Raw genomic sequence first — 26,155 nt, 5'->3', positions numbered from 1 at the left:
CTTTTGCAGGTATTAAATGACAGAATTTTTTTAATGAAAACTTGATGAGTTTTATAAGTATTAATCTCTTAAATAAAATTTAAAAAAATAAACAAGCTTTTATATATTCATTCATTCATTTTCTAAACCGCTTAATCCAATTCAGGGTCGCGGGGAAGCTGGAGTCTATCCCAGCTGGCTTTGGGCGACAGGCAGGGTACACCCTGGACAGCTCGCCAGTCCATCGCAGAGCTTTTATATACTGGAAGACAAATAAAATGAATGAGTTTATTTCATTTACACATATGGTATTGATGTAATTTTTGTTACCCATTGGAAAGGTGTGTACAGAAAGGACAAGATTATATTAGTTTATCTTCTTTCTCCTCTTTTTTTTATTTGTGTGGTACAAAAAACTCCAACAATGAATCAACCCAGCTGTCATTTGTGAGACTCACTTAAACACTACATAACTTTTTGACCTTAAAACTTTGGATTCAGTTTGATGGCACATGACATTTATTATATGCAGTTCTAGAGCCACTATTTCTCTGCACTTTAACAAGGCTGAAAAATCACACTTTTTTCCCATCCAGGACTTACTTTACTTTACATCTAGCTTTAAAGCATTGTGTCACACGCTAGCTAAGAGGCTAGTTGTTTTGAATTTAGCATGATGGCTGATTCATCAAAGAAAGCTGGGACAGTCTTCCCTGGCTGATGCTGGCTGTAGTCTATCAGGAAGTCTGTAATCCATTTATAGAAGGAGTCTGGCTCAATGAGCAGGGAAAGTTGTCCTGAAGTTCACAAACCGGATCATGGCATAGGTTCTAGGGGAGTCCAGATGCTGCAGGGTGAAGTGGAGGGCTAGGTTGACTGCATCGTCTACAGACCTGCTGGGCCTGTGTGCAAACTGCTGCAGGTCCAGGAGAGGGAGGGTAAAGGTCTTGAGGTGGAGCAGGACGAAGCACTCCAAAGACTTCTGAAAACTTTGCATGTTGCATACCACCTGTGTCATTTCAGAGCTGGTTTTAAACTTATCCACCTCCACCAGTGATGTTATGAAGAAAATGGGGGGAAAAAAAACTCCCTTTGCCGTCAGTAATCCTTCATAGGACAACAAATGGTCCACACCAGTACGGACTGGATGGAAAGGTGCGAACAAGTTAACTTTCTGAAACTATCGGTGGTCTGACTAAAGAAGTGATTCTGTTTCCATGTCATTCATGGTTGATCAAAAAATCATTCATGCTGCTCCACAATATTTTGCATTCATTCCATATTGGCTGTGAAAGAACATAAAATGATTAACCCATCAGGAAGAAAACTCCAGCAAGGCTTGTTTTCATCTGCAGTGTGCTGCAGCTGATTATTTCAGTTTTAAGTGGGAGTGACTGACTGAGCCCGCTAGATTGAGAGTTTTCACCCAGATCTCTTTGATGATGCAGATGAATCACTCTTCAGGCAGCTGCTGGTAGCTTAGCTTCACTGCTCATACAACTCTGGAGATTACAGTCACTTGAATCCTGACATGCACACTTCTCCATAACTTCAACCAGATCATTTTTGCTTGAGTAACCCCATGTTCCTCTTTCGTTATTCTTGTCTTCTGCCTCAACTTGTAAATAGTTTTGTTCCTATTTTTCTGTTAATATACAGTTTGTTTTTTATATTTATTTCTTGATAAATCCAATAAAGTTTTCTAAACCGCTTATTTCAGTGCAGGGTCACAGAGGGTTGGAGTCTGTACCAGCAGCTACTAGTCAGGAGGCAGTTTACTGCTGGACAGGTCACCAATTCATCATAGAGCGAGACAAACAACCACTTACATATACTCCTAGGAGGAATTAAGATACACCGATTAACCTCGCAAGTGTTTCGTCTTCACTTTCTTTCTGAGGAAGCTGGAATGCTATGCATGCAAGATAACCTGCAAATTTAACAAAGAAAGACGCCAGCCAAGGTTCAAAGAAGGAACATTGTTTCTGTGAGGTGACAGCGCTAAACACCACATCTGTCTGGCAATAGATTGCCTTAAGTGTTGCACACCAGACTTCAGCACCAGACCATAATGTAGAATTATCTTTATTTTTAAGCTTCACTGTCAGAGTTTGTTGATTTTTTACCCTGATTGTTGTTTGTGCGTAGAATTGGTAGTAGCTCATTAAGTATATTCTGAGTGGTGCCTACATGCCAGAAATAGATAAATGTGTGTTTGAGGGGATCCCTGACATATCAGATTCAATATTTGTCACTTGGGAGAATTGGCACACCATCAGCAGACTGACAGCTGCAGATACGATGTCCTGGTACTGATGGAGTTGTACCTTTTGCGGAGGGGAGGGACAGAAAAAGTCTGTGTCCAGGATAAGCAGATATTTATAGATATATAAAAACAAAATAAATGCAGTGAAAGATAGAGGAAAAGGTATGAAATACAATGAAATAGTTTTAAATTAATGACTTAAATACACAGATAGTAGTAAATAAATTATATAAATGCAGTTTTAAAGATAGAAAATTAAAGAAATGCCCTTCGTGTTTTTGTTGTGGTATAAGTTCAACATGCTTGCAGGTTTAGTGCATTTGGATAAGTCTGGGTGTGTGGGCAAATGTGTGTATTTGTATCTGTATGAATGCATAAGTATTTGTGTGAGTTTGTTTACATTTTCATGTCTTTTGTTTGATACATAGTTTATTTTTCTTTTAATTTGTCCACATTTTTTTTTTCTTTTGTCTTCTCGTTTTCTCACATTTTTGCATATAAAACTTATTTTTACAGGGTTATCTGGAAAGAAAGTTGCCATAAATGCACCTGATACTGCTCCCATCCTAACAGAAAACCAACAACAAAGACATTCTTGGGGGGATTGGAATGATGCCCATCCTTTTTATCTCTTTGTCTCTCGTACTAATTACCTCTGTCTTTATATCATGCATAGCTGCAGTATGGGTGTGAGTTGTTGATTTAATTGTGAATGAACTCTTAGATCACACATCATTTAATTTCACTGACTCCTTTTCTCTTAACCTTTTCTTAAGAGCAAATGGGCTCTTTCTGATATAAGGTTCACCTCTGACTCTGCTGGTGCTGATCTCATCAATTATTGACTGTTTCCTCTTAAGCAACTGTCTTTGATGGAGCCTGTGGTTACCATCCCCCTGAGTAATAGGTTGTTTCTCTTCCCACCATGACACCTGCAGAGGTCTTAATTTATCATGTGCATTTATCATTAAATAGAGGGATATTTGGGGGAATTGTGGGGGAAAAAAAGCTCCCTTGTGACTGATGCTGACATGTGCACTGAAGTGATGCTGAATGAAGATGTTTTTGTGGTTAAAATGTGAAATATTACTTGCTCTAAAATTAAAGAAAATTTAGCTACTTAAACATTAAAGCAGCTTAAGCTGGTTTGTGTTTCACAGCAGTCCTGTGTTCATTTCCGACTGTGAACACAGACATCACACTTTTTAACTTTTCTGAATGCACTGAAACAAACCACTGTAACTAGAGAAATGCAGGTATGTGTAAGCAGAGGTGGATCCAGAGTCAATTTGTGGGGGTGCACCTGGGCACCCCGCCGTGAAAAGCACCCAGTCGCATGAAGCGCAGTAACAGCATCTCACCTGTAGATGGCGTGTATTCATTATTACCCTTAAAAAGAATAAATACACACCATCTACAGGTGAGATGCTGTTACTGCATTTCTTGTGATTGATTGCTTTATTTTCAGCACAACTCCGTCTTCCTAACAGGTTTAGATGAAGTCGTGAAATTCTCACAGAAACTACTCCCAAAATACTTTTTTTTTTTTTTTTTTTAATTGACTCTTTAACCCAATAGGAAAGGTGTGTGTGACCTTTTCATTTTGGACTGTTTACATTAAAATTATGATGGAGGTGTAATTCACATAAACAAGAAAACAACTTCTGCAACATCAGCCTGTTATGTAGACTGTGAAGCTAAAGAGAAAAAAAAGCATTGTGCAAGAAAAACACTAATTTGGAGATAACATCTTTAACTCATTGACTGCTAGCTATAGCAGGGAGACCCGTGCTGCTGGCACTTAGAAGCATTTTGATTCATCTTGCAGGACACCAGAAAATTGTGGAAGTGGAGGGCCGATTTTGTCCAGTGTGTGCAACAGGGCATATTTGGGGCGCACAGTTGGGAGTGCATTCACAACATGTTGGGTGCACTCTGGATGTGCACCCTGAGAGCAAAAGATGTCTTTGGCAGCCAAGGTGCATCACGTTCATTTTGTGTTGCTTAATTACTAGCTAATACAGTGCCTTGCAGAAGTATTCACCCCCCTTGGCCTTTTACCTAATTTGTTACATTCCAACCTCTAATTTGCAATCTCTATTTGACTATTTTTTCAAATCAGAATTATATTTAATGGATCTGCACAAAACCGTCCAAGTTTTGAAGTGAAATGAGAAATATGAATAAAAAAAAAAAAGAAATTTAAAAATAAAAAAACTGAAAATTGCCATGTGCATATGTATTCACCCCCTTTGTTATGAAGGCCTTAAAATGCTCTGGTTCAACCAATTAACTTCAGAAGTCACACTATGAGTGAAACAAAGTTCACCTGTGTCCAATCTAAGTGTCACATGATCTATTAGTATATCTACACCTCTTCTGAAAGGTCTCAGAGGCTGCAACATCTAATGAAGAGGCGCTGCTAACCAAACACCACTATGAAGACCAAAGAACTCTCCAAACAAGTCAGAGACAAAGTTGTTGAGAAGTATAAGTCTGGGTTAGGTTATAAAAAATATCTAAATCTTTGATGATGCCCAGGAGCACCACAAAAATCCATCGTCATCAAATGGAAAGAACATGGCACCACAACAAACCTCCCAAGAGAGGGCCGCCCACCAAAACTGACAGACCAGACAAGGAGGGCATTAATCAGAGAGGCAGCCCAGAGACCGAAGGTAACCCTGGAGGAGCTTCAGAGTTCCACAACAGAGGCTGGAGTATCTGTCCATAGGACCACAATCAGCCGTACACTCCACAGAGCTGGGCTTTATGGAAGGGTGGCCAAAGGAAAGCCATTACTTTCTGCTAAAAATAAGAAGGCACTTTTGACTTTGCACAAAGGCATGTGGGAGATTGTCAAAATGTATGGAGAAAGGTGCTCTGGTCAGATGAGACTAAAATTGAGCTTTTTTGGCCAGCAAGGAAAACGGTATGTCTGGCGCACACCTAACACATCCCATCACCCCAAGAACACCATCCCCACAGTGAAACATGGTGGTGGCAGCATCATGCTGTGGGGATGTTTTTCAGCAGCAGGCACTGGGAAACTGGTCCAAGTCGAGGACCAGTTTGAGCAAAACCTCGATCAATCTGCCAGTGATCTGAGACTAGGACGGAGGTTCACCTTCCAGCAGTAAAATGACCCCCAGCATACTGCTAAAGCAACTCTTGAGTGGCTTAAGGAGACAAATGTAAATGTGTTGGAATGGCCTAGTCAAAGTCCAGACCTCAATCCAATTGAGAATCTGTGGTCAGACTTAAAGATTGCTGTTCATAAGCTCAAACCATCAAACCTGAAGGAGCTGGAGCAGTTTTCCCTTGAAGAATGGGCAAAAATCCCAGTGGCAAGTCGTGGTAAACTCATAGAGACTCATCAAAAACGACTTGCAGCTGTGATCGCCACAAAAGGTGGCCCGACAAAGTACTGACAAAGTACTTTGGGGGAGGGGGGGGGGGGGGGTGAATACTTATGCACAATGTTTTCTGTTCTTCTGTCTCATTTGATGTTTCCTTCACAATAAAAAAAAAAGAAAAAAACATATCACGTCTTCAGAGTTGTGGGCATGCTCTGTAAATTAAATGATGAAATGAATTAATTCATAAATAAATGAATTTTCAGTTTTTATTTTTTTTTAAAAATGTCTTTTTTTTTTTATTTATATTTGTCATTTCACTTCAAAACTTGGACCATTTTGTGCAGATCCATCAAATAAAATTCTGATTTGAAAAAAATAGTCAAATTAGAAGTTGCAATGTAACAAATTAGGTAAAAGGCCAAGGGGGGTGAATACTTTTGCAAGGCACTGTAGGTTTCACATTCTGAAATGAGCGGCAAAATATATTGAACTTTTTCATAATATTCTAATTTTCTGAGATGTACCTGTATCAACTATGCACAAACTTTTGCTTTTATCATCAGTGGGAACAAAGATAGAATGGAAATATAAAAAAAGGACTGACGTGTTGGCACAAAAAGATGGATTTACTGCGATGGTAACCTCAAGCAACCCCTGAGACTTTGTACCCACCTTGAGGGATGTTTGTTTACAAAAGCACCTGCTTAATGGGACATGGCACAGAGTCAAAATCTCCCACCTGACATAGGCAGAACAGCCTGCAAAAAAGTGCTATGATGAAGTAAAACAGACTGAATGGCAGAATGAACTAGCATATACACAAAGTGAACATGTACAACAGAAAGGAAGAGCATAAAGTGATTAAATGACAGAGGCTCATCCTGCAGACAGCAGAAGACTGTGCTATTTGAATATTGATTGGTGAGGGTTATTTCAGGCTTGGGATTGCATTAGATGCTTGGCAAGAAAATCAAAAGGTTTTGGCTGCACACCAGAATCTGAGCTACAACTGGGGGGCCTTTTATTCTGGCAAAAAAAAAAAAAAAAACTGTTGTTCTCCAGCCTCAATTTAGATCACTCTGAGTGGTTCTCCATCACCACAAAACCAAATTTCCTTAATTGAAAGTGGGCTGCTGGCATTGATGTACAGAGTCGGGTCTACAGTCACTCGTCATTGCCAAGAAGAAAGATGGTGTACGCTACAGTGGGACGATAATGAGCAAAATGTCTCAGCTTGGCGGCTACCATCATATGGGAGCTATTGCTCGCCACAGTAGAAAACCACAAATGCCTCAGGTAACCTTGACACTCTGGTTGCTAAGCTACATGATCATTGTAACATATTCCTTTCTTTCTTACTTTATTTTAAACCAAAAAAACAGGCTAACCTAGTGCAAAAACCTCCAACGAAGCACTCATTCACACTATGCATGTGTTGAAGACAAAATTGACTGTCTGGCAGCATTCGTGTTCATTAAATTGTCACAAGAAGGATAAGAGCAAGAGTGTCAACACTTGAATAGAGCTCTTCCATGTGTTGTGTTATGTAGTGGTGCGTAATTACAGTGGAGTCACTGATCTCTAGTGTCTGCAAGTGTGTTATTAAACTGTCACTACATGACGTGCTGTGAGTCATTAGACTGCTGTTATAGCCATAATCACAGGGTAGATACACAAACACACACACATAAAAATTACACATGAAGCTCCTAATTCGCATCTTTCCTTTGCTTTTTTTAAAAGTTGTACGATAAAGTATGAAGTTTCCTTGCGCATTTCCCATGAGTGAACCACCACTTAAAATTAAATATATTCTATTTCTTAAGTATTCTTAAGAGATCCTTTCTTACAATGACACATTATCTAAAAAGGTCTCCATTGAAATTTATCGCCACAACATTGCTGAATAAACATCATAAATTTTGTGGCCATATTGTGCTGAAGAGTTATTATTGGCAGGTCATTTATGCTAATGGAGTCCAAGGCTGGAGCCGGCTTTTTTGGAGTATCAGGCTCAGTGAGTATGATTCATAAAGTGAGTTGCCTTGAGATGTTGAAATATTGCCTTCGTTTACAGTGAAATTGCAAAGTGAAGGTTGAGATTTTAAAGGATTGGTTTCAGTAGCAGCTCGAATGTGATACTCATTAGAAAATTAAAACAAATGCTTATCGCTGCGTTTGTTGATTTTAACATAGCCTTTATTGCATTTGTTAATTATTTACTATCCATTCAGCCATTTATTTTCTTGTGATGGAAGCAACAGATTCAAGATTTAAAAATATGAACTCAAAATCAATGTGCACCTTTTTGCCCATAACTGTTGGTTCTTGGAAATGTGTGTTCAAATGCACACACCAATGTCAAATGATTTAAAAGCACAATATAAACTTATACATATAAATTAAAAACTGCACAAACATTAATATTTTATATTTTACAGAGATTTTGTACCTTAAATCTAAAAAATGTAGGCTATCACCTTGTTTGTCTGGTTTTGCTTGTGTAAAGTGGACAGTGCTGTTCTCATGCTCTTGTTTTATTGACTCAGGGTTTTAATTGTGTTTTTATTTGGATGCCAATGCTTGGTAGAGTCTTTTAGCTGAGTTTCTCCTTGCAATCGTGGTATGATACATGTAACAATTGGCGCCTCTCTGCTGCACACATCTCATCTTATGCAGGGTACCCTTGTGAAGAAGCTAAATGCTTGAGTTTCCAGTTTTAACTCTTGTATTCTGCGTTGAGCTGATCTGCTTTTGAGATGAAACCATTGCTTTTCTACTGGAAATTCTTCTTTTTTAAAGACAATGTCGGCAAACAAGTGGAGATCCAGTAGGTGTGTTAATTATAAATTTGATTATCACACAGTATTTGTTCACTAGGTATCCTGACAATCTGATCTACATAAATCAATCTTCTAATGTTTCATTTTTCGACACACTGCAAATATATTTTTGTCTGTTGCAGATGTAAAGATCAAATATCTTTATCGTAAAAAATGTTGAGTCAGTAACGAGGAGAAAGCCAAAGTGTGTGTATGTGTGTGCAACCAGTGACTCATTATTCATAGCGTGTGATTGTGGATCTGTTTGGCTGCTTTGGTCAGCCCAGCTGTCACAATTTCTACGTGTCTCCACCGCTCCAGCTTTGTGTTTGTCATCTCTAACACTGTTTTCTGATGCAAAACTTATCTGATCTACAATATATGCATCCAGAGAGGAGGGGAAAGGGTTGCATTTGATGTCTTGCTCATTAGAATCTGCCACCACACACTTGCAAGCGTATTCAATACCATTCAGGTATGAACAGAAACATCTGCTGTTTGTTCCACAGGAAACAAAAGAAACAAAGTTTGCATTGTCTTACTTCTCTCACTTGTCAGGTTAAGTTCTTCGTAATGAGGTGTGTTAACAGTAGCTGCTGTTGTGTTGAGCGCTGAACCAGAAACACACTGATGATGGATACACTCATGACTTCACTGTTGCTAAAACATCGTCTACTATCAAATATCAAGTTGACTCCTAAAGATAAGCAAAAACTGTATCCTGCTAATTAGTCCTCTGATCCTGAAAGGTGGAACACAGAAAACCAAATGGAAAGTGACTTTATTTCCACACATGCAGTACAGTAAGTCCATGTGGATTTAGGTGTATAGAGCCGCCACGTCAACGCTGCAGCTGGGTACAGCCGTAATTGGGAGTTGTTTGCAGCCAGCTGGTACACGGATAGCACAGTTGGTTTTGCTGCAGGAGGTATGAGCTGTCAAACCAGTGCAAAGCAGTGGAGCACAAAACTAGCAACAACTTCTAACAAGTCGCTGTGTGACGTTGGCATGTTGCTGAAAGTTATTTCCTCTTTTCTCTTCTCAAAGGCAGAGTCTTCGCAGAACTTGTCAACTTGCATGTGCAGTTGCTTTCCTTCTGGTAGACGTATGAGGGAATTTGTTTGTGTAATATGAGCAAATGTACATCTCCCGTTCTCCTTTTTCTTTCCTTTACCCCTTTTCTTCTGGCTCCCTGCAGGCTGAGCAGGATAGATCTGACTAAAGTGCTGCCAGTCACAACAGCAGATGTTCATGTTTCCTCTGCTCTCCGGTGCCTCCCCACACATCAGTGGGATGGCAGGTGTGTGCATGTGTGTGTTATGTTCTGGCAGGACTACATGCCGTAATCAAGCTTCAAGTAGCATGTATCAGAGAATCAGTATGTAGTATGCAGAGGGAGATGTGTGCTTTATTTGTGTAACATGCAGATTTGGTTATTTAAGGTACATTTATTGATCATACTTTGCACCTTTTCGTTTTTTTGTTTTTTTACCAACTCTTGCAGGTTTTCTACCTGCACTCACATGAATGCTCAAATTACACAAATCATTCAGGCATCATAACGTCGTAAGAAGTGTTACTGATCACTAAAAGATCCTGCTCCCGTAATTATGTTTGTAAAAGTTAATATTAATTACAGTGTTAACTCTTAATGTCCCATGTTTAAATTCTGACAAGATTTATAAAAGCTTTTAGCCGAGGCTAAAGAGATCCCATGGAGTAGTTCCGTCTTCTAAACATAAAGAAGCATAATTCTATTCTATTCTATTCTATTCTATTCTATTCTATTCTATTCTATTCTATTCTATTCTACAGTCATTTAGCAGACGCTTTTATCCAAAGCGACTTACAATATAACTTTCTGCCCTTAAAACTCTGCGTCTCAGACACAGTGACATGTCATGTACATTTCTAGAGCCGCTGGTACCCAGAAGCATCCAGAGACTGAGATACCAACACTATACTACTTTTATATTTGGGACGTGATGTGTTGTCTGTCTCTAAAGTCTGTGCTTAAACCCATTTCTTTGAGCTGGCATTTGGTCATACATTTTTTTCAATGTGCAGTGTTTAATTTTAAATTGTGGAGTGTTGTGTTTGTTGTTCTATTGTTCAGCACTTTGGGCAGCTGCTGTAGAAATGTGCTATATAGATAAACTTAAACTTGTTGCAGCAGAGTTTCGCTTCATGGTATAACAAGGAACTGGCTGTTTTAAACACACTATGATGCTGATTCAGCAAAAAAAAAAAAAAAAAAAAAAAGCAAGAATATTAAGAGAGAAAGAGACAAAACAAAAGTCAGCATAAGATTGTCGTTTGCTGGCTGGAGAGAGCTAACAGGTCAGGTAGGATGCAAGATGGATGCCGAATTAGCCATCGATAGGGGGCGCGTGTAATGGCAACAGGTCTCTAGTGTGTCTTTAGACTCATAACATTTCTCTGCTTTAATACAACTGTTGTTGTATTTTACATCGCCAGAAAGCCTGATTAGTTTGTACCTGAGAAACACTTTTAGATATGTGGAAAGAGCAACACAGCTAAACAACGGATGTTTCTGCTGCATCTTGCTGTAATGCTTTTAAATGTGTGTTGTAAAACACAGTTAATCTTTTACATGAAATGTTCAATAGAATATAACCTGCAAAAAAGAGATTTTCTCTTTTTTTTAAAGTATATTTGCACATTAGAAAGAAAAAAAGTCCACTAAAATTTAAATATTTAGAAGCACAAAATTGTTGCATTTGTCTTTTACTTGTGTGGCATCATGAGGAGATATGAAGCATTACAGAGAACATTTTCCAGGAAACAACTTGAAACAAACTCAGTGTGTGTGTAGAGGGTATTTATCTACTGACTGTTATCCAATGGTCATTTTAAGCCCTTCATGAGGTGCACAACTCCTCTCTCTTTTTCTGTTTCTTGCTCCTATACCTAATATTTTGGGCACATGTGCCAGTAAAGCCCATATTCGCTTCCAGGTCTACAATAATGCCCACACAATTTAAGTGTATTTGACAGGTGAATACACAAGGTTGTGCCCCAACATGGATATCACCCAAAGTGGATTGTGACTCAATTAAATGTGTTCCTGTTGAGACTGGCTAACAACAAAGGAATCAGCACCGGGGGCTGAGTCTTTAATCCGAGGCATGAAGCTACACAGCATGAACCAGGCATAGATCATCATCATTATCCATTCTGTAACTCAGCAATATGCTCTCATTAGTCATTCTATAGCAGCTTGCTGACGTCATAAGTCGTCATGCCAGTTCATTAGTAAGAAGGTATTTTGGGAAAGATGGGGTTTTTTTTAGAGCTCTTTATTGAAGGCTTTGAACTTATTACTTTCTTTTTGAATACGTCATGCTCCTTGGTGGAAAATCTGTTTAAACATTAACACTAAAAAGTGTAGAAAAATTACTTTGCAGCTGCTCTTCTGTGTTTCAAAATTGAAGAAACATCTGTTGGCCTTTAACCCTTTTCATTCTCTTCAGTCGCTCCATGTCATTAAGTGGCTGTTACTCTGTGCATGTGCGTATGTGTTTGCAGGTTTGAAGTGTAAACAGGTGCTTCTGATCTAACCTGGCAGGTTTAACTGCTGGCTGAGAGGAAATAAAGATGGGGTCAGTGGGTCCTGCATAATATTCCACCTGCAGAGGAATCACATTATGTTGCACAGAAAAGTAAACATAGTAAACTAATAGAATAAAACATGCTGAAAGGGCAGCGGCTGTTTAGGTCGCAGAGTGGATTGCCCGCTGTTCGCAGGGTTAGCACTGCAACCCCCACAGCTCCACATGCAGGAGTCATGCTGTCAGCAGGTGCCTTGCATGGCAGCTGCATCTCCGTTTGTTTTTAGTGTGTTTAAGGCAAATAACTGTAATGATACCTTAAGGAACATTATTACATAGAATATGAATTTCATAGCCAGTTTTTAGGTACACCACACCCTTCATGGAGAGTAGGAGCTGCTGCCCTCAGGCATGAAATGTGGAGTAATTAAACTCAGGTTTTTCAGATTAAAAAATGTATTTGTCCTCCTGGCAGTTTAGCTTTTAAGCATATGAAGCCAGAGGCAGGTCAGAGATCCTGCTTTTAATCACTGCTGTTTATCTATTTCTGTTTTATTTGTTGTCATTGTTTTTTTTTGTTGTTGTTGTTTTGTCTTTTTTAAAATTAATTTTCTGTTTTAACATTGATCTTTGGATTTTGAGCTTTTTCTTGGTTTAAGGTTTAGATAATTACTCTTTTGTGTGTTACAATTTATTTATTTATTTTTTTCACTTAAATTTTATTGTAACGTTTTGCACATTTTACAACACCAAAACAAAACAAAACAAACAAAAGAAAAAGTTACAAATCAGTGTTGGTTGACATAATATACATTGTCCACTTTTCCCATCGATCTTCATATTCATGTTGTTGAAGTCTCAAGATATATGTGAGTCTCTCCATGTTGTGAATTTCTTCTACAATGTCTCTCCAATTTTTTACTGTTGGGGGTTCTTCTTTGCACCATTTCCTTGTGATAGCTTTTTTAGATGCTGCTAGCAAAATTTTTATCAAATATTTGTCTTTACATGGTATTTGTTTTCCTGATAAATATCCAAAATACAGAGTTGAACATGACATGGGTAATTTGTATCCAAGTATTTTTCCCAACTCCTCCCAAATATTATTCCAGAACTGTGTTATTTTTGTGCACTGCCAAAAAATATGTGCATGTCCCACATCCTGTTCGTCACACAACCTCCAGCAAGGCTGATGTGTCGATAATGAAGCCTTTTTGATCTTTGGTGTAATGAAAAATCGTACAATATTTTTCCAACAAAATATTTTCCAATTTCTGGAACTAGTTGTAGTCAGTTGAGTTTCACATAAATCATACCATACTTCATCGCTCATTTCTACCGATAATTCTTTTTCCCATTTCTCTCTTATATAAAGAGTTGAGTTCTTCCTATTGGAAACCAATGCCTGATACAATTTGGATAACACCTTTTCCCCTTTGTTCTTATATCCATTATCGAGGATTTCCGTAAGTTTATTTGTTTCACCCGGGAGGTCCGGTTTAATTACCTTCTGATAGAAATCTCTAACCTGAAGGTACATGTAGAAGTCTTTGTGATCTAAGTTGTAGTTCTCTTGTAAATTCTGAAAACTTAAAATTTGACCTTTTTTAACAAAAGCGTTAAATATATTTAAACCCTTATTTGCCCAGTCCTTAAATTTAGTGTTCATAGTTCCTGGTTTGAAATTTGAATCATAAGCCATCCATCTAAATATCTGTATTTGCTTCTCTAATTTACATTTTTTGACTATTTTGAACCAGACCTCCAGAGTGAATTTGGTGATAGAGTCTAATTTGTTTTCATTTTCTTTAAACATATTTTTATTAGCAATCATTGCCTGCACGTTGTACTCATTATTTAACTCTATTTGTTTCCACTTTGGAAAGTAATCAGGAATACACCAATAGATAACAGATCTGAGTTGAGCAGCATAAAAATATTCTTCAAAGTTTGGCAATGCCAATCCCCCCTCTTTTTTAGGAATTTGAAGTGTTGAATATTTGGTTCTTGGTCTAGCCCCATTCCAAATGAATCTTGAAATTTTTTTGTTCCATTCCACGAACTGTAGCATTGGTATTGGCACTGGCAAAGATTGAAATAGATATAGAATTCTTGGCAGCACATTCATTTTTACAATTTCAATTCTTGCACCTAAATCTAACAATAATACCTCCCACTTTTCCATATCTTTGTACAGTTTTTGATTCAAGGCTTTGTAATTCATTTTATACAATTTAGAAAGGTCACTTGAAATGTTTATTCCCAAATAGTGGATTGACTTTTTGTTCCATTTAAAATTGTATTTCTGTCTCATTTCTGTAGATGGAGTAAAATTTAGAGACAGAACCTGTGTTTTCCCAATGTTTAATTTGTACCCTGACAGATATCCGTAATATTGCAGTAGATTTATCAATTTTGGCAGACCCTTATCTGGTTGCTTCAAGTATATTAATATATCATCTGCGAATAAACCAACTTTGTGTTCAACATCTCTAATTTTGATTCCTTCAGTTTTCTTATTTTGTCTTATCGCTTGTGCCAAAGGCTCAATAAAAATAGCAAAGAGGGTGGGAGATAAACTACATCCTTGTCTTGTGGATCTTTCTAATTTAAACCAGTTTGAAAGGCTACCGTTTATTTTTATTCTAGCTATAGGGTCTTGGTACAACGTTTTAACACATCTAATTGATTGTGAATTAAATCCCAATTTTTCTAAAGTAAGATACAGAAACCTCCAACTGACACAGTCGAAAGCTTTCTCCGCGTCTAAGCTTAGCAGAATACAATTTTCCTTTTTTGTTTGGGCTTCTTGTACTACATGTAGGGTTCTCCTAATATTATCATGGGTTTGTCGCCCCTTGATAAAGCCTGATTGGTCTTCATCTATCAGCTCTGACATGAACGTCTGGAATCTATTGGACAAAATTGATGTATATATCTTGTAATCACAATTTAGTATAGATATTGGTCTATAATTTTCACAAAATTCTTTGTCTTTGCCCTCTTTATGTATAACAGTAATAATGGCTTCTCTCCATGATGGAGGGAGTATACCATATTTAAGTGTCTGATTGAGTGATGCCAGCAACATTGGGTTTAACTCTTTTTTAAAGATCTTATACCATTCTATGGGAAACCCGTCACTTCCTGGGGCTTTATTAGACTTCATTCTTTTAATGGCATTTTCTAATTCTTTGTCGGTAATCGATGCACAAATCAAATCATTTTGTGATTCACCTATATTTGGAAGCTCCAGTGAATCCAAGAATGATTTGATAGTCTCTTCGTCTGCTGCTGCAGGTTGGGAATAGAGATTTGTGTAGTATTCTTCAAATGCTTTTTCAATCTCCTCTGGTGAATAAACTAATATTTTTGAATTGGGTTCTCTAATTTTGTGAATAGTATTAAGTTGTTGTTTATTCCTTAAGCGTCTGGCTAAAGATTTGGTAAATTTGGAACCTCCTTCGTAATATGTTTGTTTTAAATATCGAATTTTCTTTTCTACTTCTTTTGTTAATATATCATCAATTTTTTTTCTTGTTTGCTTTACTTTGTCTAAAGTTTCTGAGTCATTATGGGTTTTATGTAAATGTTCTAAGTTTTCCAGTTCATTTGAAATAGTTTGGAATTCCAAAAGTCTTTTCTTCTTATTGAATGAAGCATATGAGATCTATTTTCCCCTAATTACTGCCTTCATCGCATCCCATAGTATGGTGGGATCTGTGTCTACTTTATCGTTTTCTTCTCTATAGATATTTATGTCTTTTTTTAAATTATCAACTAATTTTAGATCGTTAAGCATCCCTACATTCAATCTCCAAGTTGTGTTTCTTATTCTCCTATTGATATCTAGCGTTAAGTATAAAGAACAGTGGTCAGATGTGTCAGCTGTTCCTATCCTGCATTCTATAATTCTAAAGCGGTCTTCAACATTCATGAAGAAATAGTCGATTCTTGTATGAACAGAGTGTGGAGCCGAGTAGAATGTGTAGTCCCTTTCCAAAGGATGACATTCTCTCCATACATCAATTATCCCTAGTTCTTTCAAATTTGTGTTGATGTATCTAGACAAATGTGTTTTACTGTTCCTTTTGGAGCTAGTAGAGTCCAAAATAGAATTCAATACAACATTCCAATCGCCTCCACAGATCAATATTCCCTCAGTTTCTCGTGAGATCATATCAAACACTTTTTTATAAAATGATTTATCAGATTCCGGTGGGGCATAAATATTGAATAATGTTACCATTTGTTCCTCCAGTTTTCCTCTTACCTTTACATATGTGCCATTTTTGTCCTTAATTTCCTTTAAGCATTCAAACTTGTGTGTTACAATTTATTGATGTATAATTGATTGATTGAATTTCAGTTTACCATCACTGCAGCTGCATCTGGGATAAAAGCCCAAGACAAATTTCACCTAGTGTGACACCAAAGCTAAGCTTGATTTTGACCATGTCTACATGACTATATGCATTGAGCTGCATGCATTTTGAAGTGAGGAATTGAGCTGTCCAACCTCTTAAAGTTGTTGATGAGAACTTGACAAGAGATTTGAGCAATGTTGTTTTGCAGAGACCTGAAGAAACTGTTTTGCAGCAGGAAGGAAAAATCACTCTTAAAACAATATTGACTCATGAAGATGGTTCGGAAAACGTGACAATAATATAACATCCTCTCACCTGCAAATGTGATGGAAATTCTTTACAAATTGTTTTTGCATGGACTTCTAGAAATGTACGGTGGCCGACGTGTGCAAACGCACTTCATATAGAAAAACAGCTGCATTTAGAAAAGGAAATGAAAGCAGGAAACGCTGCATGCATAGAAGAGTGCTGCAAATCCAAAAACGTAATGCACAAAAGAAGAAAAATGCGTTGCGGATAAAGAAATGAACTGCAAATACAAAAAAAGCGCTGCATAAAGAAAATTAACTGCAACAAAAAAATGCTGCATATTTAGTTTCACAACGGAAGTGCTCCGGCGAGTTTCTACCCGAGAGACAAACAAAAGGGACACAAATGGTGATTCTGTAGGAAATTTGTAGTCTCTGCATGCGATAAGAGGTGAGGAGTGGGATGACAAATTAATATTGTTTATACTGTGGTCACTAATTGTTCATTCATTCATTATTCGTACCACTTAGTCCGGTTGTGGGTTGCAGGAGAGCTGGAGCCGATCACAGCTGTCTTTGAACGAGACTCACTAATAGTTGGGCAAGTTAAATTACCATCCTGTCATTCTGTTACAGGCGTTACCATAGCAACGCGTCAATCAACTGACTTTTGACAGGTGAATGAGAGAACCTCGCAGTAGCTAGAGGCCAACATAAAATAGTTTTTATACTTAAGCATATTTTATAGAAAAAAAAACATTTGTTATAAAATGTTTTCCATGTGGGACCATGATGAGACGCTGGGCATTGTGCCGTGAAATGCGGCTCCTCGTTGTTTAATCCTTACTTTTTGGACTGTATTTGTTTGCTGTCTGTCTCAAGACTTGAAGGGAAGTCATGTTTAACACCACATTAATAAAATAATTTACAGCGCAGCACACAGGCGCAGAGGGAAGGAGGCTGGGACCTGCGCGGATTCTGCCTGAAAAGACGTTTTTAATGGCTGTTGCATTTTCTGTGTTTCATTTAGTTAATTATTTTTAAATTGAGTGTTGATGTACGTGACCGACATGTGTAGACTGTTGGAAAGTTATGAAAATACGGAACAAAGTGCATCCCATATTGGTTCAATCTGTCAAATAAAGGACAATTCTGTATTTTACAGGACGGGTGGCAAACATTGACTATATGTTGGCAATTCTACTTGAAGTAGTTCTTCTCCTGCGCACAAACGTCCATCAGAATCACCGTTTGGGTCCCCTTTGTTTGTCTCTCGGGTAGAAACTTGCCGGAGCACTTCCATTGTAAAACTGAATATGCAGCATTCTGCATTCGCAGTTGATTTCTTTATTCGTAGCACTTTCTTTTTTTTGCATTACATTTTTGGATTTGCAGCGCTCTTCTATGCATGCAGCATTTCCCGCTTGCATTTCCAACCCTTAAATGCATCTGTTTTTTTTTTTATATAAAGTGCGTTTGTACCCATCAGCCACCGTAGAAATGCACAGAAACCTCTCCGCCTTTTATCAAATTTCAGTCTCATTGAAAGAATAAAATCCAAAATTGGAGCGCTTCTTTGGCAAATGGCCCTCTGTGGACTCACAACCGCAGCAACAACACACAAAACCAGATCTTCTTTCCATTTGTAATGCACCGACAGGAAACTGTCAGTGTGTTCCCATGGCTTGGTAGCCACCGGCATCTAAAACTGCAAAGGCATTGTGTGCTTATACATGTGCAATAAAAAGACCACCATGACCCCAACTGTCAGCACACATACTCCTCAAAGAATTATAAAAGCTTCTGTGTCGCTGGATGGAAACTTCCAGACAGAATTTCCAACTTCTAATGTAGCAGAAGGTGGAGAGCTGTAAAGATGGCCAAATATGTCATTTAATATCAGCTGGCAAAGAACCATAAGCTACTAGGGGTGTAATAATACACTGAACTGCAGTGATACATAGATTATCAACAGCAGTCAATCAGTCATTAATCATTTGTAAGATGGGCTTAATATAATTTTTTTCTGTTTCCTGTTAGGAAAATAAATGAAGTTTACCTGGTTTTAAGAGCAGAGACATGATAGATTACAACAGAAGAGTTAGAAACAAGATATGTGTTAAAGTGCAGATATGCTCGACACACGAGGCGGATATGCAGACGGACAGCCAGTTTCGTCCACCTCCTGTGTCACATAATTTGGTCGGTTTTCAAGGAGCTATCTATGACTTGACTGAGAAAACAAAGCCATGCCATGTGGGCAGTGTTGCTGTATAGCTGACACACAACCAGCAGAAGCAACAACCCAGATAAGTAGAAGATGAGGAGGAAAAAAAACACAGAACCACCAAATAAAATGCTTCAAAAGAAGATGCAGAAGAAGTTATGGAGAACAACAAAAAACTTTGTGGTTTTATTCTTTTACTATTTCCGGTGTTTTTAGATGGTTGCAAACAACTTTATAGCCATGCATTACCACCAACGACTGGACCTACCAACCATGACAATGTTAAAGACAGCGGCGACATGACAGTTTTTGAAATGGACGTCCCATTTACGTATAATGAGGAACTTTGCAAAAAATAGAAATAGAAAAAAAGTGTAATTAAGCACTTTTACATACTTTATACTGGTTTTAGTGGAGATGTTACACAAGTAAATGCAGGAACCCATAAGCCAGTTTTTACTGACACCTCCATCAGGTGTCAGGAGAATGGAGAGATAGCACCTTAAATACCATGAGGATGTAACGTACCAGCCAGTATATCATTCATTCATTTGGTCCAGTCGGGTGTTGTGGGGAGGCTGGAGCCTATCCCAGCAACTGGCAGGCGAGAGGCAGAGTACATCCTGGTTACTATAAATCTCACTTTGTAGCCATGTAAATGACCAGGATATTTGTGATTGATTGCAAACCAACGCAGAGTTGTATGAGAGCAGCATTTAAGGTAGAATGTCATTTTTTACAACAAAACGGTAAATGTAACACTTATTTTACCATCTTATAATTTAGGAGAGTTAAAAAAAAAAAAAAAGAACATGTTAAATTGTTTATATTTTCTGTTTTTTAACAATAATGTCTTATTTTAATTAGATGAAGAAATGCTGATTTCCAAATGTGTAACTTTTAGCCATCATAGGTCAGACTGTTATTGATTATTACTTTGTTCAAAGCGTATTTTGTTTTCGACACTAAATAGGAGGACAGTACACACCAGGGGTCTCCAACTCTGGTCCTCATGAGCTATCGTCCTGCAAGTTTTGGTGTTTCCCTGCTACAACACATTTGAAAATGAAAATGTTCTCCAACAACTTGTCATCATCTTCTGCCCCCTGCATGTTTATGAGCCATTGATTCGGTCAGGTGTGTCACAGCGGGGAAACACTAAAACCTGCAGGATGGTAGCTCACAAAGACCGGAGTTGGAGACCCCTGGTCTACTCTGTGTCCTACAGTGCTTGTCTGGTGGTGTTGATAGAAAACATATGAACTAGTGATGATCTGACACCAGATTCATAAGGGTCGGGAAGGGAGTTTTATATTCTCGCTCGCCTCATAGCCAACGCTGAGATAAGAAATGCAGCTTTTCTATTGGGAGAAAAATAGCAGAGAGCTAAAAACCAATGACCTGTTTTCTGGAATGTCATGTTGATGTATTTCATAATGTAGTCTGGTGTTATCTGAAGCCGTTTGAGGGGTTTTTAGTGTTTATTTAAATATGATTACTTTTCCAATGCTTTGTGATCTCCATCAAACAGATTTTTCTTATTTAATCAAATAAAATATGTGCACTGAAAATTAGGAAAGGAAAGGGAAAATGAACAGCTGGAATCAGGTTCAGGGTCTCACTTTGAACTCGAATGTGACAGCTAACATCCCAGCATGCAATTTGCAAGCAGACCTTGTTCTGCTTCTTTGATTCTTGTCTTGTTTAATTTCAAAGCTAAATTAATTCAATTATTCATTGAATCGGCCTCCTCCTACTCTCGTTTCACAAGTTATTTTGCCTCTTTGCTCCCATCAGATTTCCTCTCTTTCTGTCTGAGCTGAAAACCCTGAAGAGTCGCTCGCATGAGCAGGAAGAGCTGGATTTGATATTTCTCCGGGGAAATTAATAGTACAGTGCATTTCTGGACCAGGTACAGATTAAAAACTGGGCCCATTATAAACCCATTAACCCAGTCATTAGGATCTGGGAAAAGATGGAATAGGTGTGAGTCTAATTTTAGTGCAACTCTGTCACCACTAGTCCTAATTCATGCCTTCAGGCACACAAAGGAAATGAGGTATTTTCCCTTGAACACGGTGCTCTTGCGTCACCAGCTCTCTGCCTTAAGGTCAGATGTCATGACTTCAACTCCTATATTTAGCGATACGTATTTCCTGTGACATTTTTTTTTTATGAGCCCACCATGCACAAAGATTGTTTTTGTTTTCTGTGAATCACTAAAACTGTGACATTAACGTGATTTGATATGGATGCAAGCCAAACAAAAAGGTTATGAGATTATTAAAACATGCCCTCACCATGTGTCATCTTCTTCTCTTCTTACAGAATCTGGTAAATGAGGCAGAAAAGTTTCAAAAGGAGCACCAGTGGGTAGCCGACAGTGAGGTAAGCAACATGTGGTGATGCCAGTAAAACTGTAGACACAGATCAAGCAGAAGGATGTGTTGTTCATTAGATCAATATGATCGTAATAATTGGATGGCTAATCTCATTATAGGTACGATAGTGTTTTAATGACTGTAAAAGATTAAGTTTAATTATTTTAAACAATCAAGAATGGTTGTGTTTGACAGTCACACTGTTCACACACCAATGCTTTCCATTAATCATAGTATTAATGATCTATTAGATTGGAACTACAGCTGGTAATATGAAGACATTTCTATTAAATATGACTTGTTATTTTAGGTTTATGTAGCATGTGATACTCTAGCTCTGACTCTTTCATAATAACTGTAAACTGTAAATGTCTTTCCCCTGCAGCCATTTAACAAAAAAGAAATAAAATCAATGGTTTTATGTGTACGCTTTAAAGTGATTAACCTCAAAGAAATTCGGCTTTGCCATTTATCCCATTAGCTATGAAAATCTCCTCATTGTTTCCGAAGCTTAACGATTCTTTTCCATGAAATGATTCAGTATTATTCACTGCCTTGTATGTTTTCCATTGCTCTGGAATTAGGGAGCAAAATGCATCTAATTTGATTTATCCACCATATAACCTAAAACGTTTGCCTGTCTGGAAATATAATATATTTTTACTAAATGAAAGGAGGATCCTATAACTAATCTATTTAAGCATAAGTGTGTTTTAGGGATGCAAATGAGCTTGTTCAATAAACACCATTATTTGTCACCTTTCCTAATGATGACAGATTATTACAAACACTAATTATTGTTAAAGTGAAGTAGGAAGAAATATGTGTTAAAAGTTTGTCATCTGACAGGAAAATAAACTTTCAGCCAAATTTAAATGATTAAACAACTTTTTCTTGCCTTGAATAATTATTCTGTGTGAGTAATGACGCTCTGATTTTTAGACCAGCCCTTTAAAATCCTGAACAGAAAATTAATTAAAAAAACTTTTTAACAGTCCAAGTCCATAATTCATAGTTCTGTAACTTCTAACATAACTTAAGGAGTGATTGTTGCACACATTTAGCATGAACTGAACTACTTACTCTGACTATAATCAACGGTAGCCACTATCTTAAAATGCCATCATTTTAGTCTCCTCAATCAGAGTTGTGCTTTAGTAAATAAATGTGTTTGTACGTCTAAACCTCAGTAGAAATTAATCCAATTCTGACTTGATGCTTAACTGATAGCATTCGCTACATTAAAGGCATTTTTCCTTGTCAGCGTGACTTGGGTTACCTTTGTTTTTATTGTTCCGCCACCTGGCGTACCACTTTTTTTAGCACCTCAGCTGGGGTTTCATGTGAACTAAAAGGAGCCAAAAAATGTGATGTCTACAGACTGCCACTGATTCATGAGAGCAGATTTTCCCAAAATCCTCTGTACTTTTACAGTGTTTCGTCTCACCAGCAGCAGCCTTTCCAGGCTCTCTTCTTTTACCAAGAGTCTGACGAAAGCCGTATACTGAGCAGCAAGTGTACCATCACCTCAGTGTCCTCCATTGTTATCTTGTGTTTTTGTATATAAAAAAATGTATATAACAGTCCCTCCAACACTGAGACAGGACACAACTGGAATGGAAATAAACCTAAACTGTGCTAGTGGAAATAAGGCTTGACTTTGTAATGTGACCTTGTTTAGTTTAAAACTGAACAGTTTTTTTCCTCTGTAACTGTGAAACAGGAATCTAATAAGGACCACAAGCTCTTTCTTACTTTGCCACTAATTTTACCCCATACAGTCATCTGCATCTGTCTGTATGCATTAGTATTTAGCACATGGTGTTGCTATACATCAATAAATTCATGCGTGTTCATGCGCATGCGTCTGTTCTCTGTCACCTTTAATAACTAGGACAGTCCTACTGAGCATTTTTCCCTGCTGACTTTAAACACTTAAAAGCTGAGACTCCTGCAACAAGGACCAAACACTTACATGTCTCTGTTCACTGTAACAGGATTTATTAACTCTTAAAAGTTCCAGGAGCTGTATCTAAGGTCTTGCGATTATTAAGTCAATATTTACACGTTAATTGACTTGATATCAGATGTGTATTATCTTGTGAAAATAGTATGTAAGCTAGATAAATACATTAATCTTCAAAGTGTAAAATTCAAAGTTATCAGATTAGAGCTCAAACACAGCCGAGGGAGAAGAAAGATCTTGTTTTGTTTCTTTTAAAACCATATTTCCATTGTGACTGAATTCCATTACCAACTCAACCTTTCAGTTGAGTTAAAGCTTTATTACTTGCCGACAGATATTTGTAAGTGAAAGTGGTGGACACAGTTGATGCTGTATTGTCAGTAAGTAAATTACATAATGAGTGAGTCATGGGTTACTTTACAAGCGTAGAAACCACAGTTACACCAGGCAGAGAACTGTCTGTAGAACATTAATACATGCTTCTTTATTCAGATAAAGGGCATTTTTATTGTGCAATTGGTTATAAATAGCACATATCCTTTTCTCTAGATATTGCATAATTAAATCTGAAAATCCTGTGTAATAGATAACTATTTAGCAGAGCGAAAGCTATTCTTTTCTTCTGTGTTTCCCCTCTCTATTATATTTTCTCAGGCTGGTCAGGCCTGAGAGGAAATAGACCCTTTGAAGCAGTTAAAATTCACAAGTTGGATTAATATCCTGATTTTCTGAAGGTTACGAGGAACAGGACATATAAATATTGGAAGAATTGAGGAAGAAAACTGTGTAATTTGTCCCTCTTTTCTGGCTGTACTACTTATTTATTTATTTATTTATTTATTTGTCATCACTATAAACTCTTGATCAGTTTGTGCAACTTAATGACATCTTTGACTCCTTGTTCATTCATTTGCACACGAAAGATTCTCTCGGTAAATCTGAGCAGAGCAGCCACGTCTTCCAGTTCTGACTTCACATGACATGGTTTAGGAAGGTTCATAGTGTGTTAGCAGTGTACTGAACTGAGAAATATTGGGCCATTGGAACATATACCCTCCATTACACAATCTGACAGGATGTATCACGATAAAGTCTCCAGTTATTAGCTTCTTTGTGTTCATGTTTTTGTAAAACTAGGAGCAGATGCTCGCATTTGACTCACCGTACACTATCGAATGACTTGTTCTAAGCTAATTAAATACCCTTTAAGCAAACACAACAGTGGTAGTGGCAGGAACACTTGCTGTCCTGTTTATGTGCTGCTCCAGAATTGGTAGGCAGGTGGTGGGAGTCAGTGAACCAGTTCTGTGGCTCTCGGGCATCCTTCCGTCAACAGCTAGGCTAGCTTGTTAGCACGCCGCTAGCTTGTGCACTGACAGGAAGCCTAGCAGTACAAAACAACACTATTTACTTCTCTGATGCTCAGTGTTAAGCACACAACTATGTCATAATGTAACTAAAGGGAAAAAAGGAAGAACAAAATAGGGGAAGATAGGATAATAGATAATAGAGTTGAAAGGGGGAACCTTGAAAACGCTAGGATTAGCATGTAGATACAGATGCTGTGTTGCTGTTTGATAAGATCAAAGTCAATCTAAAAGTGATTAAGAGCATTTTCCCATGAATAGTTTGATGAAAATATTTATCCAGGAAAATTGCCTATAACCTATAGGGACACCCAAATTTCTCTAATTTGAAAATAAGGTTGCATGGTGGCGCAGTGGTTAGCACTGTGGCCTCACAGCAAGAAGGTCACTGGTTCGATCAGTGGCCTTTCTGTGTGGAGTTTGCATGTTCTCCCCGTGTATGCATGGGTTCTCTCCGGGTACTCTGGCTTCCTCCCACCATCCAAATACATGCATGATAGGTTAATTGGTCACTCTAAATTGCCCCTAGGAGTGAGCGTGAGTGGTTGTTCGTCTCTCTGTGTGTGGCCCTGCGATGGACTGGCGAGCTGTCTAGGGTGTACCCTGCCTGTCGCCCAAAGCCAGCTGGGATAGCTCCAGCTTCCCCGCGACCCTGAATTAGAATAAGCGGTTCGGAAAATGAATGAATTTGAAAATAAATTTACAGTTTTATTTTGAAAATCTGCTTATCAAATTTAAGATGTGCATTCATGCAGAAAAGGAAGCTTTTATGAGTGATCAGGGATGTTAGTTTAATCTTGTTTATTGATCACACTGACCAGAAAACAAAAAAAAAAAAACAAGTTTAAATTTAAAATTTTCAACCACAAATGTCAGATTAATACTCTTTTCTTACTTGTGCTTATAAAATGTTTTTAATAGTTATCAATTAAAAAAATATATGTAGGTACTTCATTGTGACACCTAACCATTTATCTTTTTGTCTCTGTATTGATCTCTCTGCAGGCCAGCAAAATTGTTTACTACAATGCCAAAGATGGAGTAAGTGCAATTTTATAAGTTTATTCCTTCAATGAAAGAGCAGCACAGAGATTATTACCATGGCAACCAATTTTATTATACATTTTATTGATGGCCCGTAAAAATGGTCTACCTTTCCTTCATGCTTAATTTTTCATTCTGCTTAAACTTGGTAAATGAAATCACTGACACATGTACAAAGTAGAAGTTAATAGAGATTCGGTCTTGATACTAGGATCTGACTGATATTATGGCTTTGTTTCAGTGTCAGTGCAAGTTTGAAGCTCCACATTCACAAAAAAAAAAATGTGCATGAGTCACAGATGTCACCCGTCCACTCTGATAAACAGGAATCAGCATCTAAATTATGTTCACTGTCTCAATAGAACAAACTCACAGCTAACTAATGTCATTCTGAATTTGACTGACAGCCCCATCTCCATCTTACTTAGATACCTGCACTTTTGCTCAAATTTATGCCAAGTTTTTTCAGTTTTTATCTGTAAATGATGACATTTCACCACAGACATGTCAGTCAAAATAACTGTGTATTTACACCCAAGGGGTTTACATCATTCATT

General features: G+C 37.7%; 1 protein-coding gene across 1 annotated transcript in view; it reads left to right on the top strand.

The window, feature by feature from the left end:
* The window catches only part of LOC306773218 (voltage-dependent calcium channel subunit alpha-2/delta-1-like), a 127,521-nt gene that overhangs the window by 32,150 nt on the left and 69,216 nt on the right, over window positions 1-26,155 (top strand). Inside the window, exons 4-5 of the mRNA XM_079262973.1 lie at window positions 21,169-21,228; window positions 25,560-25,595. Of these exons, the coding sequence (XP_079119099.1) occupies window positions 21,169-21,228; window positions 25,560-25,595 (96 nt within the window). The remainder of the gene's footprint in view (window positions 1-21,168; window positions 21,229-25,559; window positions 25,596-26,155) is intronic.

The sequence above is a fragment of the Telmatherina bonti genome (assembly GCF_933228915.1).
Source record: "Telmatherina bonti genome assembly, chromosome: 23".
NCBI lineage: Eukaryota > Metazoa > Chordata > Actinopteri > Atheriniformes > Telmatherinidae > Telmatherina > Telmatherina bonti.
This window is presented reverse-complemented; position numbering and strand designations above follow the sequence as displayed.